Below are 14,388 nucleotides of genomic sequence, written 5' to 3' on the forward strand. Positions count from 1 at the left end.
GGCAGGGAGGCAGCTGCCCCCACACACAGCACCTTGTGAGTGGGGGTTGGCATCCTCAGAGCCCTGTGCCACACAAGCTGGTGAGGCAGGGGCTGTGCATTCACCAGCACAATGTCCCAGACTTGTTGGCTGTATCCTGGAGTGTGGGATATGCCCCAGCCCCTCAGTCTGAGAGCAGCCAACCCCAGCTCAGCTCATGAACTGGGATAGCCTTGACTTGGGGAAATCTTCCCCTCGACATCCCAGCCCAAGTGTTTGGATGCTTTGCCTGCCCAAGGGTGGGCATTTCCCCCCGGTGCCAGTGGATTTTTGGGGTGGGAGCAGGTGTTTTTTCTGAAATCTCAAGTCAGCAAGCTGCAGTAATTGACCTTTTGACCCAGATATGAAGTTGGGAGGTAAAAGACACAGCTTGCAAGATTTTTATAAAACTGTTGACCTCTCACGAGATTAACTCCGAGATAATAGTAATTATCAACAGCTTATGGTGGGTCCAATCGATGGTGAACTTTACCTCCTGCCTAAAACTGAAGGTCAGTGTTTTACTGCAGCAAAGATAACTGCCGTGGGTTTTCACACTGCCACCAGCCAGCAAACATCCATGTACAGAGAAGTCTGAATGGAGTGCATATAGCTCCTGTGGGAAAACAGACACATGGGATGGCCCAGTGCAGTGCCCAGGCATGGGGTTTGGTGATGCTTGATGCTGTAAGCTGAGCTTCAGCACAGCACAAATGACCTCCCTGGCACTGTGCTGGCACACCAGGACAATGGCTCCCTTGGGATGCTCAGGTCAGGGGAGTGGGTGCAGAAAGACAGAGCCCTGCTCCTAAAAAGCACTTCCTCTTCAATAGCTTTTGATTGTGTGCTTTCACTTTTTATGTATAAAAGATAGTCCATTTAATTAACTTGAGAATGCAATTTCAAAACCACTAATGCTTTACACATGATGGCTCTTAAAATACAAGTAACGTTCCAGTACTGTGCCGTGCTTCCTCTGCCTCTTGTGTGTTGTTTTGGAGACAAACATTCCCCCCTGGCAGCTCTGAATCTTTGAATAAGAGTCAAGCAGATTTGGGGTGTTTGATCCTGGGTTTAGTTTGTGGGTTCTCAGGAGCCATCCTCTAGCAATAGCAGTGATTCCCTTCATGCCCTTGTCTTTCCCTGGATGTCACCTGTTAATCTCTGGCCAACAGCACTGTGAGTTGGAGCATCTTCTCTTTGGCACTGGCAAGCAGTCTTCATTTCTGTGAGCCTTCCTCAAGCCTTGGGTTTCTCTTTTGTACCTTTTTTTTTTGTAGAGCTGGTTTATAGTGGATGTGTTTCTGGGCACAGAGCACACCATCACTGTGACCCCTCACTTGAAACACCCTTCAGGCCTTTCCAAGTTCCTTAGTTTTTACCAGGCATCTTTAAGCTGTCCAGAATGGATCAGGTGGAGAGGTGCTGCAAAAGCTGGCTAGGTGGATGTGGCACAGTCAGTCCAGGTGGCTTATCCAAAACCTGCCCACCCCTCCTGGTGTGAGACCCCAGGGTGCCCTGGTCAGGACCCCTGCTCAGCACATGAGCCTCAGGGCTGACTCCTCTGATTTTTCTCACTGTTAAGGGGTTGCAGCTCTGGGGAAACCCCCATTTTTCCCTCTCACGTGCCTTTCCCCCTAGCCTGGCACAGGGAAAACGAGTGAGAACCTGGAGGCAAATCGCTGGATTTGTTGTTAAAAACCTGCACACCCCACCCCCCACCCCCCCTTTGATTTTTTTTCCTTTTTTTGTAGCATAGAAACCTCTCTTTGTGGCAGAAGGCTGGGAGGGTTTGAATGCCACATCCCGGCGTAGGAGGCTGACTGGGACCATACGGCTTTATCATTCATTAATTCCTGTGCTCATTCATCCCCCTATTTAAACTCCTCTGTAAAGACGGGAGCTACAGATGGTCTTTTGGTACCCGCTTTAGCCAGCAACCCTTGGCCCCGACAAAGGGGTACAGAGGGAGCAGCAGAGTGTACAAAATATTTCCAACCATTAGAAATCGAGGTCTCATTCACCAGGGGCTCCTGTTTTGAAAGCGAATTTATGCGAGCGCTGTAACCCGCAAGCAGGGCAGGGCCAGGAGTGGGACTGAGCCCAGGGCAGCATCAGCTGGTTTTGCCTGTGATAATTCGGTGCCAGGTCACTGTTTCCAGTTTTAAGAATTTATTAACATTGTGGCATCAACATCGCACTTTGGTGTGGAAAGCAACGAGCGTCACTGGCAGAGATGCTGTACCTCAGGTATCCCCTGGCACCTCGTGCTGAGCAGTGTTTTGTCCTGGCTGTTTGCTGGTGCAGCAGCCACTTCATTCCCAGCGTGTTTAGGTTTTACCTGTGGTGGCAATGCTGTGCTGAGCTGGGAGTGCACTGGGGCTGCAGTGCTGAGAGTGCTACCAGGCCGTTGCCTGCCCATGCTCTAGTTCCCAGGGGTGATTTGAGTCCCATGGGTGCAGGGGATGTTCAGAGCACCTGCTGTCTCTGTCTTTTGCTCTTGGGAAATGTTTGCAGGGAAGCTCCAGGGATGTGGGGTGGGAATGCCGGCGTCCAAGGGAGTGGCAGCATCACCCCTTGGCAGAGGAGGAATTACTGGTCTTGTGGCTACTGGGAAGCTGCTGGGGCACACAGGGGGTATTTCCTTAGCAAAGAACCTGGCGGGCTGCTGCTGAGAGGGCTCCAGACCCGACCCCAGGCACAGCATGTTCTGCCATGCTCCATCCTTTCTGCAGGAAAGTTTGGACCAAAAGTTTTCTCGCGGAAAAAACGAATTCTGCGATCTCGTTTTTGCACATGCTGTGCTTAAATATTAACACCAATTGAGCAAATTGCCTTTTAACTGCCTTTATTTTCTTTCATTAACGGTATAATTTAAAAGCTCCCGAATTTGCATGGAACCTGTTGTGCATGTTGGGGTGGGGGGTGAGGCTGCTCATAATAAATGAATTAATGGTTTCCAAGCCTCCTTGGGGAGGTCCCACGGTGCCGGGATGGCTCAGCAACGCCCGGGTTCGGGACACTGCGTACTTTTGGCCGGGGCCGGGGGGAGCGGAGCGTGCCGTCAGTGCTGGCGTCCGGCTCAGAGCTTGGCTCGCCCAGAAGGTATTTATTTATTTTTCAGCAAAACATGTTGTAGGCTGAGCAAAACTAATTACAGAGAGCTGAGACAGCGTCTTCCTGTTAGTGCACCGGCGCTGGAACCAGTGCAGGAGGGAGAAACTGCGGGGCAGAGTTGCCAGTGCTGTGCCCCCATTGCCATCCCCTGGTGCAGAGCCCTGCAGCACCAGCAGTGTGTGCCCATGCTGTTCTGCCATGAGGTGACAGGTTCCAGTGTGGTTGCAGCCAGCACTGCTCGCTCCCTTCACACAGATGTTTGTGTAGGTTTGGGAGCGAAGCCAGCTCGGACACGGTGGATGTGGTGCAGCCCCACGTGCCGCACTGTGCTGTGCTGACAGCTCCGCCGGGGCTCGGGCTGTGTGAGCTCCTTTGACACCTCCCATTTCCATAGTCAATCCCAAAATATGTGGTTTCCAAGGGAAGTTTTGCAGTTAGATGGACAGCGGTGGCCTCAGCCCCTGAGCTGCCAGGGCACTCCCCCTGTTGCCACCTCCTCACCCTGGGCACATCAGGGTTCTCCAAAGCACAGCACAGTGCAGATACACTAAATTATTGCCTTGACAAGGTGTATAATGTTCATCTCCCAACTTCTAACTGGATATAATTAGTTCTTTGTCTGCCCCAGGAACTCCTGAGGAGGCAGTGTGAATCTGGGCAAAGGCAGTGGTGCTGGCCCAGGGAGGAAACCAGCCTATGGCTGCGAGAAGCATCCCTGGGGGATCCACAGAGAGCACGGCATCTCCAGCCTGTCCGAGGGCATCTCTCCTGCCAGAGAAGGGCTGTGTAACAGCCCAGCATTACAGTTTCATTAATCAAAGACGCTTCCACTGCCCCTGTACAGCAACATTGCTGCTGCGCCTGTCCCTCACTGACAGCTCCCTAATTCATCTTCCCAGGGAAGGGGGGAACGTGCTGCTGTTTCTGCTTGCGCTGCCAGTGCTGTATCCATTGCCTGTTCTACTTCCCAAACTTTTGAAACCCACCTGGTGTGGGGAGCACTTTGGGAGCCTCTCTGGGAGCCAGTGAGCCCAAGGCAGGTGGTGTGCACAGAGCAGAGGCAACACCTCCAGCTGGACTCCTGCATGCTTGGGGTTCTCCCATCCCTTGATCCAGGGAGGTATCTCTGCTCATCCCCAAAATTCGGGCATTAAACCCACATATGCACTCAACAGTCCCATTCTGGGAGTCCAGACCAGTCCTCCAGGAGGGCACATGACGATGCATGGAGCCAGGCAGCAGTGGATTGGAATCGGGCATTCTTAATTTTAGCTACAAAAACACAGTATTTTGGAGTTGCTAATAATAAGAAAGTGTTTTCATCAAAGCTTTATTCGTCTGTGTGCTGACATCTGGAGAGCTGAGATAGATATTTTCCTTAAGACTGTATTTCCAAGCCATGAGCTCTTCCCTGGCTGTTAATTAATCCTTTGTAGTTTAGCGACTGATGAAATCATGACTCTATGAAATTTTAATCCTTGTGCTGTATAGGCACAACCGACATTATCAGAGGACCCCAGGTGTGTGCTTGAAATTAGTTTGTTGAATCTCTTGCATATTTGATTACCTTATAAAACTCCCCGGGATCTGGGCTGCTTGTGGGAGTGGTGGCGTTTGCCTGTGGATTGTGCCCGTTCCTTGCTGCAGTTCCCAGATGGGCTCAGAGGGAGCCAGGGCAGAAACCAGGGATGCACCAGGGAGGGAGCATCAGCGTCCTGAGCATCACCATAGGGAAGTGAGGGGTGGGAAGCACGTGTCTCTGATGAAACAGAGCAGGCGAGCTGCTGATTGATTCCATCTGGCACCTGGGGGCTCTTCCCATTCCCTGAAGGGGAGCTCAGTGCAGGGAAGTGGCTCCTTGGCCCATCCCAGCTCATCCCTGCAGCAGCCACCTGGGTTTGTTTCTGACACATACCCAGCCTCAGCAGTATGGTCAGGTTATCAAAGAGAATGGAAATTGAAAGAAAATTCCCCCTACCCTATAAGGTTCTTCCTCTCATTTAAAGTGGCTCTGTGCTCCAGCATCCCAACAGCATATCCACTCTTTCTTCCCTGTCTCCCTGCTTTTGTCTGCTTGGGGACTTTTGCCTTCTCCTCAGGGCTCCAGGAGCCACGGGCTCCCCATTCACTGGAGAGCAGCATGATGATGCTGCCTGGACCATCTCAGGACTGTCATCCCTGGAAAGCATCCAATGCACTGTGCCGAAAGCTGTCCCTGCATCACAGAATCAATCCCAGATTGGTTTGGTTTGGAATGGACCTTAAAGCTCATCCAGCTCCAAGCCCCTGCCACGGGCAAGGACCAGGCTTCCACTAGACCAGGCTGCTCAGAGCCAGGTGTCCCAACCATCCCGAAGGGCGGGAGGAAGGAGCGGCTGAGGCCGGCGCTTCTCTGGTGCTCCAGTGGCACACGTGCTGCTACGGAAACCAGATGACGAATATATTTTTAAACTTGGAATCCATGAACCGCTTATTATTTCTGAATTAGGAATCAAAACATCTGCATAATCACGCCGCTGCTGCGGCAGATGTACTCAACACGAAGGTCACTTTGCCTTTTTGTTGAGATCTCGCATTATTTTGAAGAAGCGGCTCCCCGTGCTTTGCCTGACGCCTCTGCCACCCATGTCATGTCAGCTCAGCAATGCCCAGCGCAGCCCAGGGCCGCCCAGCACAGCCAGCGCTCCTCTCACGGCGCTCAGCATGTCAGTGTCACCAGATGCCTGAAGAATGGGGATGATGATTTTGGACGGCGCATTAGCGCCGGTTATTCCAGGCAGGGCCACGCATCGCCACGCATTAACCCCTCGGTGCCTGTGCTCTGGCCCCAGTGTGACTGTGTGGAATCATGGGACTGTTCACATCAGTCTCCAGTGTCCAGGTGGTGTGGTGGAGATGTGAGGCTGTTCTCCAGGCTGGCAGAAGCTGCTGACACCCAGTACCATCGCCCAGGGAACCTTCAGTAAACTGTGCAGCAGCCGCATTCCTAATCCCCTTCTGAAAGCCGCAGATCGTTCCAGAGCTGAGGCAACATCAGTGTCTCTCTCTGCAAAGGACAGGAGATGCTTCCCCACTGCCAGCTGCACGCCTTGGATGCAGCCAGTGGTTTCCCATCCATGCTTGTCTCATCCAGCGTGAGCCTATGGACTCCCTTGCACAGAGGGCTGGGACACGCAAAGGGAATGCTGGCAGGGATAAAGCTCTGTCCAGGGGAATCCCATAAAGTAACAAATATTGAACACGGAACTGAAACCAGGGATTTGGAATACATTAAAAAATAAAACCAATCAGTCTGCTGCCCTATTTGCTGTGGCCAGTTTGTCTTTTCCCAGTCCATGAGGCTGGAAAGGCTGTTCTGGTGGGGTGCTGGGAGCAATCGATGGGAAGTGCTGCCACATGCTCGGCCTACGCCAGCGGCAAACTAGGAGAGTCACTGCCCTTTGGCAGCATTTGTACACATTTGTTGTGGGAAGGGTCTAAAACAAGATTGGAATTGTTCATTTGAAGTTTGTGTCTTGGTTCTGTGTTAGGTGAGGTAGGACAGGAGGATCCTTTCCTTGGCTTTTTTCAGAGGGGAAGAGTTGGCATCGTGCTGGAATGATGTCACGTCGCAGCATCTGGTTTGAGCTCATAAATTAGCTCATGGTAAATATAAATATTGTACAGACAGGGAGTTTCAGTGCTTTCCATTGATAGCTGTCCCTTCCCCCTGGCTGTTTTTTTTTTCTATCAAAACCTTCAGAAATAGTAAAATCTTTATTTCCATCTCTATTTCCTGTAAGATTTATTTATTTATTTGCAGCAGCAGTGGTGGTTTGAGGACAGGGTTTTTTGTTGGTTTTTTTTTCTTCTTAATTTATTAAAGTGAAAAGAAGGTCTCAGTTCCCTTCCCCCTTCCCCGTGCCCTTAATAGCTGTCCCTGCTATTTTAATCCGACGGGCTGGGAGCTGAGGGCAGAGCGGTGACTGCAGGAGCTGAGCCGCCAGCACCGTGGCCCGCGCGCTCCAGTATCGGTCACTGAGCATCATAAATAGCCAAGTCGGGGGGAAAATCACCCTCTTGGCAGCTCAGGTGTGATGCAAGTGTTGGAGGATGGAGAATGTGGAGTTTGCAGCCACTTGCTGCCTGCTGACCTTGGCTTCCCCCTCTGCCCCCACTGCGAGCAAGACATGGCACAGCGGCCTCAATCTTGATAACATAGATCAGGGATGAATCAATTCTATATCAATTTACCTGGGTGAGGGTGGTGCGAGCAGAAATGAGGTGACAGAGAGGGCTTGGGGGAAATTTCTGGCATGCAAAGCAATGCCAGTCCCGCTTGGCTTGCCTGGTGTTTGGTGCATCATGTGTGCCGTGGTATGGCTGTGCTGGCTGGTGGCCGCCCCTCCAGCAGGGTTACAGCCCAGTATAAATAAAATCAGAAGGCTCCCATAAAACTCTATTATTGCTGCAGCACAAAGTTAGAACCACTGGAGGTTTGTGCTCCCTGGCACTCGCACACAGCAATGAATATTTTATAGGAAAGGAAATACTTAGTGTCTGAATCTTTTTATAGCGCTGACGCTCCCGCGGTTGGTGAGCTGCCCCTCGCACCCACGCCCTTCGCCGGTGCTCGCAGGGCTGAACCCCCACAGCATCCTCTGGTCCCACAGCATTCCCTGGTCCCACTGCCCTGCAGCATCCCTGGTTCCCTCAGCATCTGCCAGCCCCACATCCCCACAGCATCCCCTGGTCCCACAGCATCCCCTGGTCCCACTGCCCTGCAGCATCCCCTGTTTCCATAGCATCCCCTTGTTCCACATCCCCACAGCATCCCCTGGTCCCACTGCCCTGCAGCATTCCCAGTTCCCTCAGCATCTGCCAGCCCCACATCCCCACAGCATCCCCTGGTCCCACTGCCCTGTGTCCAAAGCCCCACATCCATGGGAGTTGCAGAGGAATGAACCAGGGAAATGCAGTAGGATGAACAGTAGGATGGGGATCTTGACCTGGTGCATGGTCTTTGGGAGATGCAGCAAAACCACTGTGTAATTCCCAAGGATGGACTTCTGTCAGTGCAGGACTCTTGAGTGCTGCACTCATACATGTTTTTGCCTGGCTTTGGACTTGTCAGAACTCTGCTGTTTGCCTTGTGTCACACATCTCCCGATTCCCTGCTGTGTCCAAAATATGGATCAGGCAGAGTGTGGGCAGGGATATGTGAGCTCCTGCAGCCCCTTGCTGTGGATCTCCCATGCCAGGCTGCATTCCAGCCACATGCTGCTCCAGGCTTTGTCTTGGACTCACTGCTCCAACAGGTACTCCCCGGCAGCGAGGGGTTCTTGCTTCTCCTCAGTAGCCGTCCGCCCTGCCAAGCTGTGCCCTGGCCCAGAGATGACAAAGTGCCCTTTAGTTAATTGCAGAACGGATCGCCTGGAGTTAAAAGTTCTGATTTATACGACTATGGCTCTAACTGCTCAATAACACGGGCCCGTAATCTACTTTCATTTCAAACAGAAGGGTGATTTATGGGGCAGCATGCCGCTTTAGCTCAGAAATGAGGTGTTCAACATATGCTCTGTTGACATAAATTTGGAATTTATCGCTCCTGTCAAAACTGCCTGTTGGACAAAGGTGCGCATTAAGGCAATAAATGGCTCGGAATAGTTTTCTGTCAAATTTTCTAACCATTGTATTCACTCTGTTTGAGGGGAAAAATATACACTTAAAAGTAATCAAACAGCCAAAAGCCATGCGTCTTGTTCAGCACGGAGGGAGAGGGGAGGAGGGGAGGGGGTCTCCTCCTGCTTCCAAAAAGGAGTGGCAGGGAGGGGCTGGGATATGAGAGCTCCTCAAGTAAAGAAAGCAGAAGGCTGTTTTAGGCAGGTTTTTAAGCAGGCAGAGCAGAGATTTTCTTGTGGTGGCAGTGGGACACTTGCAGTGGTCTTTAAGTCCCAGGGCTGCACCCATACCCACACCCCAGGATGCTCCACCCTGGGATGCTCTGCTGAGCCCCCATGTCCCTCAGGAGCAGGCAGTGGCGTTTGCCACCAACCCCAGCCTTTTCACACAGAGCACCCTGTGGGGAAAACTCATAATTTTTACACCGCGTGGTCTCGCTGGAGTCGCCGTCTCTTTGAAGTGCTTTTTGCGGGGTATTTACAGGCCTTTTTAATTACCATCAGCTTGCGAGGGGCCAGCCTCTCGCCTGGCTTTTGTTTGCCGGGGCTGGGCGGGGAGGGAGTATCGCTGGATTTGTATTCCGCCTGGACAGCCCTTTGCCAAAGCCCCGTGCCGGGGCTCACTTGGGAAGGTTGGATCTGGCCCTGGGACTCAGTGCCATGGGCATCTTCAGCACCCTGGGCATCCTTGTCAAGCATCCTCCAGTGGTATCTCACAACCTGGAGGCTTTGGCCAGCTTCATGTTTCCATGCACCTCAAGCAGGCCATCAAGCGAGAATTAGAGGAAAATCCTTTTTTTTACAAAAAAGGCACTTTTCCCCCTTGCCACTGCTCTCCATCCCATGGGCACCTTCTTAGACAATGTGTTTGTAGGGACCTTGCAGGAGAAAGGAGCACAATTTCAGTCTCAGATCAGAATAATTAAGCGTGGTTTATCTTTTGGCACGGAGTTTGGGCAGCACTGCTGAGCAGGGATGTATTTTAACGCCCTTCGCTCCCCCACCCCCCCCGTTCTGGAGGCACAACTTCAGAAGCACATATTGATCTTTCCTCTCAGATCTTAACAGCCCGAGCAGCCGTAATACCTTGCTTACATCTGCCAGGTTTTTTGTGCAGTTTTGCAACATCTCCTTAATCCGGCGAGCAGAAATAGAACATTTCAATCATATTTCGCTACCGGGAAACAGAGCAGATAAAGCGCTTTAAGACCTTGTTGAAAGGGACCGTGCAAGATGGCGAGCGATAAGATCGTCCTAGAAGCAGGCGCCGAACGGAAAACTTTTGTTGCCGCTGAAATTTGTTGATAGAGATATTGCAACTAAATTACTCGTCGAGCACCCCAGTGCTCCTTCAAAACAAAGCAGAGGGGATGTGACTCAGGGACATCGCAGTGCCCTGGGTAGTGGCAGGTGCAGATCTCGGCACCAGCAGGGTTGGGAGGCTTTGTATCCCCACTCTGTGTTGGGGAAGGTGGGAAAAGATGTTGTGTTGGGTTTGCCATGGGCTTGGGTCATGCAAAGAATGAAACTTGTCCTTCTGCTTCTCTGTTTCTTGAGACTTAAAAAAACCCCTAAACCTCCATGTTTTGCTCAAAGTAATTAACCAATTAGACATTAATTCAGTAGAAAGGCATTCTGGCCTCAGAGAGGGCAGTGTGGGCCCCAGGGATGCCACACTCTTCATAACAAAGTGGTTTTAGCCCATCGTTAAATGCAGCAGCCAGCGCAGCCTGAGCTGGAGAGTGTGACAGGCATGTCCCAAATTAAAAATGCAAAATGAGAAGGTTGTCACTTATTGAGCTGCTCACTGGCAGTGGAGCCCTGTCAGGAGGCTGGTGTTTTATTTATTTTTGCAAGGCGGATAAATCCTTTGGATTGTAAACCTTCTTGGCCTGAATTCGTGCATGACTCCTAATCCTCTGCTATGACACAGTGAATTCAGGACAAGCCCGATTAATAATTACATTATACAGCAAAGTTGAGAGTTGAAACCAACTCCTGCTCCTTTCCTCTCCTTTCTGCTCCATGGCATTTGCTCACAGTTGAACATCGCAGGGTCTCCTCCTGTTCCTACTCTTTCCATGCTGCCATTCAGCATCCTGTGGGGTGGGATGTGGGGCTGGCAGTTTGAGAACAGGCCCCTGTGCCCCATGGGGCAGGGGTCAGTTTGGGGCTTGGGGCTCCCTGCAGCTGTGAGGGGTGATCCTGCTTGGACTCAGAGCAGCAGGAGCTTTGTGCCAATAAAACTTACACTTCAGGGGAGGTAAAGCTCAGACAAAGCTGAAACTCCCCCCAGCACAGCCACATGGTTCTTGCAGCCTGCACAGCCAGGGCTGGGCCCTCCCATGGGAGTGTCCACATCCAGCCCTGGACAGGACCATTCCTGTTTTGTCTTTGGCAACAAGGCAATAGTAATACGCTTGCCCTGCTGCAGAGCGATGATAAATGGTGGCTGTGATCAGAGGTCGGCACACAGCGATGGGCTGTTACTCCTCAACACACACAAATACTTCTCTGTTTACAGCATCTGATGTTAACTTCACACGTGCTGCTGTTATGGGCCCTCCCCAGCCATGTCTCTGAGCAGCGTGCGGTGAGCGAGGTCTGGTGGGGAACAGCTCACGCACTGAGTGCTTGGAGATGTTGGTCAGCATGGCCATCAAGTGCAGAGTTGGGTGGCTTTGCAGAGTGTCTGTCACCAGTGGAGGTGGTGAAATAAAGCACTGAGCCCCCATTCCACATGTTCCAGGCATCGCATCCCTGCACACACCCAGAGCAGCAGAGGCTGTTGGGGGAGTGAGCCTCAGGGTGCTCATGTGTGGCTTGGTGGGAGCTGAGCAATGGCTGGCCCCAAAGGGGAGGGGGAATGGGTCTGAAGGGGCTGCCATGGCGTGGCAGTGATGGCTTGGAAGTGAGATGGGTTTAGGTTGGGTTCCCTGGTGGTTGTAGGCTTGGACAGTGCTCCTTCAGTGCTGCCTGTTAAAGGTCATGCCATTTGGTGGAGAGCTCCAGCCTTGGTTACCCAAAGATGAAGCATCAATATCTTCACAGGAAAGATTGAGTGATAATGCAGGGTGTGGCCGTTGCAGCTGAGCCTGGCACCTGCTGTTGTGACCAGTGCCCTGGGTGGAGGGGCCCCTCTGGTCCCCAGGATGTGGGGGATGCTGAGCCCCATGGCGTGCTGCGGGGTGGGCGACGTGGTCGGAGGTTGTGCAATGCCACCCAGGCGTAGCTCAGTGTGTACCTGGGGCTGCCAGGAAACAGTGAGTGGCATGTTTCCTGTTTGCGAGCTGGTGGTTGCGTTTGTTGCTTGTGATTTGTGTCGCGCTGAATTTGGATGGAAATTGGGATTTGGTTAGAAATGCACACAAACAACCTCTTAAAGTGGTTGGGTTTTTCTTGGCGTACAGTGCCATTTTCAAAAGTGCTCAGGGCATGGGGAAGGAGTTTGCCAACACAGACTTTGTCTTAACTCCAGATTTCAGGTTTATCAGGTTTATTAAAGGACTCCAACGACAGCAACAATGATAAACATTGACCTGGAGAGGATTGTCTCCTTGGTCCTGGGGAATCATATGGGACCTGTCCCATCCATGCCATCCCTGCGAGGCTTCTCAAACCAGAACCAACTTTGGGTGATGTGTGGGTTGCGAGAAGCATTGAGTGGTTTCTCAGTGTTGTTTTGGGTCCCTTCCCCTGTCACAGGATTAACCCCACTCTGTTCTCCCCTAGGAAGCTGCACAGCGGGATGAAGACGTACGGATGCGAGCTGTGCGGGAAGCGGTTCCTGGACAGTTTGCGGCTGCGAATGCACTTACTGGCTCACTCAGGTGGGTTGGGAGGGGGGTGCTGGGTTACTGTCTGTGCCCACCCAGGGGTGCTGTGACTGCCCAGCTCACATGTCTCATCTAGAGCAGACACGTGTGGAGCCGGCTGCACCCTTCCCCGGGCAGCATGTTGCAAACTTGTTCTCCAGTGCCCAGTAATATGATTTATTTAAATATTCTTTTTTTGAGTTTGTTTTCAGTTCCTTAATTGTGGAAATATTTTCCAGGCTAAGCAGCTCAGAATAACAAACTCTGCATGCCACGCAGCTGCTCGTGGTCAGCCCTGCTCATAGTGTGAGCACTGCCGTCCCAGTGCCGTGCACTCGCGTACGGGCCCCTGCTGCAGGTTCGTTAGCAATGCTGTGGAATTAGGCATTCTCTGCCTAATGAGTCTGAGTAGCAGGTTCACAGGCTGCAGGGCCTTTAATTAAATAGATAGGGAAGGGCTGGAGCACTGCAGCGAAGGGAAAACTTGTGCTCTGCAAGTGGATGTCAGCTGTTGTTTCCCTTGGGGGTGGATGTGGAGAACTGGGGACAGCCACCAGACCCGCCGTGCTCAAACATGGCTGGGAGTCCTCCCCACTTCCAAGGACAGATCACTTGGAGGTGAAGGTGCTGCAGCCACAGCTCTAATTGCAGGTTGCTTGGCACGGAAGCTCTATTATATTTTATATGTTTTTGTACACTTTTATCTATTTTTTGCCCTTTGTCCTCTTTTTTTCCCCCCACTGCTCCTTGTTTGTATGGCAAGGGCTGCTGCCCCCACACCCTTTCTGGCCAGGTGCTACTTTTAGCTTTTTGGGGTGTTGAATCCAGCCTTGACCCCATCCCCATTCCACTATTTTTTGGAACAGGCAGTGGCTCCTCAGGGTGCCCGTGGGCCCTGGCAGGTTGCTGGGAGAGCTCCCTGGGATGCTGGTCCCCTCCAGTGCTGGGGTGGTGGGTGCTGGTCCCTTCCAGTGCTGGGGTGCAGAATGCTGGTCCTCACCAGTGCTGGGGTGCTGGATACTGGTCCCCTCCAGTGCTGGGGTGCAGGATGCTGGTTCCCCACGGCACTGGTGCACGCGGCTCATGTTTGTTATGGTCGTGTTGGCTCACAGCCCGTCCCTGGCAGGCAGCCAGCTTTGTGGGTACAGTATGTACAGTGAACACCGAGCCAAGCTTGTCATCATGCAGGATTAATTTTTTTTTCTTTTTTTTTTTCCTGTAAATCCGGCGAGGATGGGGGGGTGGGGAGAGCTCTGCCTCGCACTCACAAACAGCCGCCGCGAATTCCAGCGCTGTTATTTATTAAAGCAGGAGACCTTTGCACCTCTTCCCTCGCCTCCCCCCACCGCCAGCCCGGGACGCAGCGAGGTTGTGCCCGAGCAGCAGCACGGGGCTTGTTTTCAGCTCCAAAGGCAGCTTGCATCTGCACCAATGGACCGTGTGTTTAGGTGGGAGTTTGCCCCTTGGGACAGCATTGTGGTGGGATGGCTTGTGCCACCTGGTACCCTCCTCCAGCCCTGGTGCCAAAGGGCTTAAGGGGGTTGACATCTCCTGCTTTGCCATCCCAGCATTGATGGGTTATGAAAAAGGTTCCTAACTGATGAATGTTTGGGGACCAGCCCTGGGGAGTGCAGTGCTCCACGGCAGGGTGGGCACATGGCACTGTTATTGCCACAGCCTTGCAGGTACAAGGTACATACTCAGCCACATGTTGACTCTCAGTATAAAGCATAAATCTAAAGCCTTTAATGCTTTGCAAAGCCTTTTCCTACGTGCTG

General features: G+C 52.2%; 1 protein-coding gene across 2 annotated transcripts in view; it reads left to right on the forward strand.

Annotated features, from left to right (window-relative positions):
* Window positions 1–14,388, forward strand: part of ZBTB16 (zinc finger and BTB domain containing 16) — a 54,367-nt gene that overhangs the window by 14,251 nt on the left and 25,728 nt on the right. For both annotated transcript variants that reach the window (XM_071576203.1, XM_071576202.1), the window contains exon 3: window positions 12,528–12,625. In XM_071576203.1, coding sequence (XP_071432304.1) covers window positions 12,528–12,625 — 98 coding nt within the window. The remainder of the gene's footprint in view (window positions 1–12,527; window positions 12,626–14,388) is intronic.

This window comes from Pithys albifrons, chromosome 23, assembly GCF_047495875.1.
Source record: "Pithys albifrons albifrons isolate INPA30051 chromosome 23, PitAlb_v1, whole genome shotgun sequence".
In the NCBI taxonomy this organism is placed as follows: Eukaryota; Metazoa; Chordata; class Aves; order Passeriformes; family Thamnophilidae; genus Pithys; species Pithys albifrons.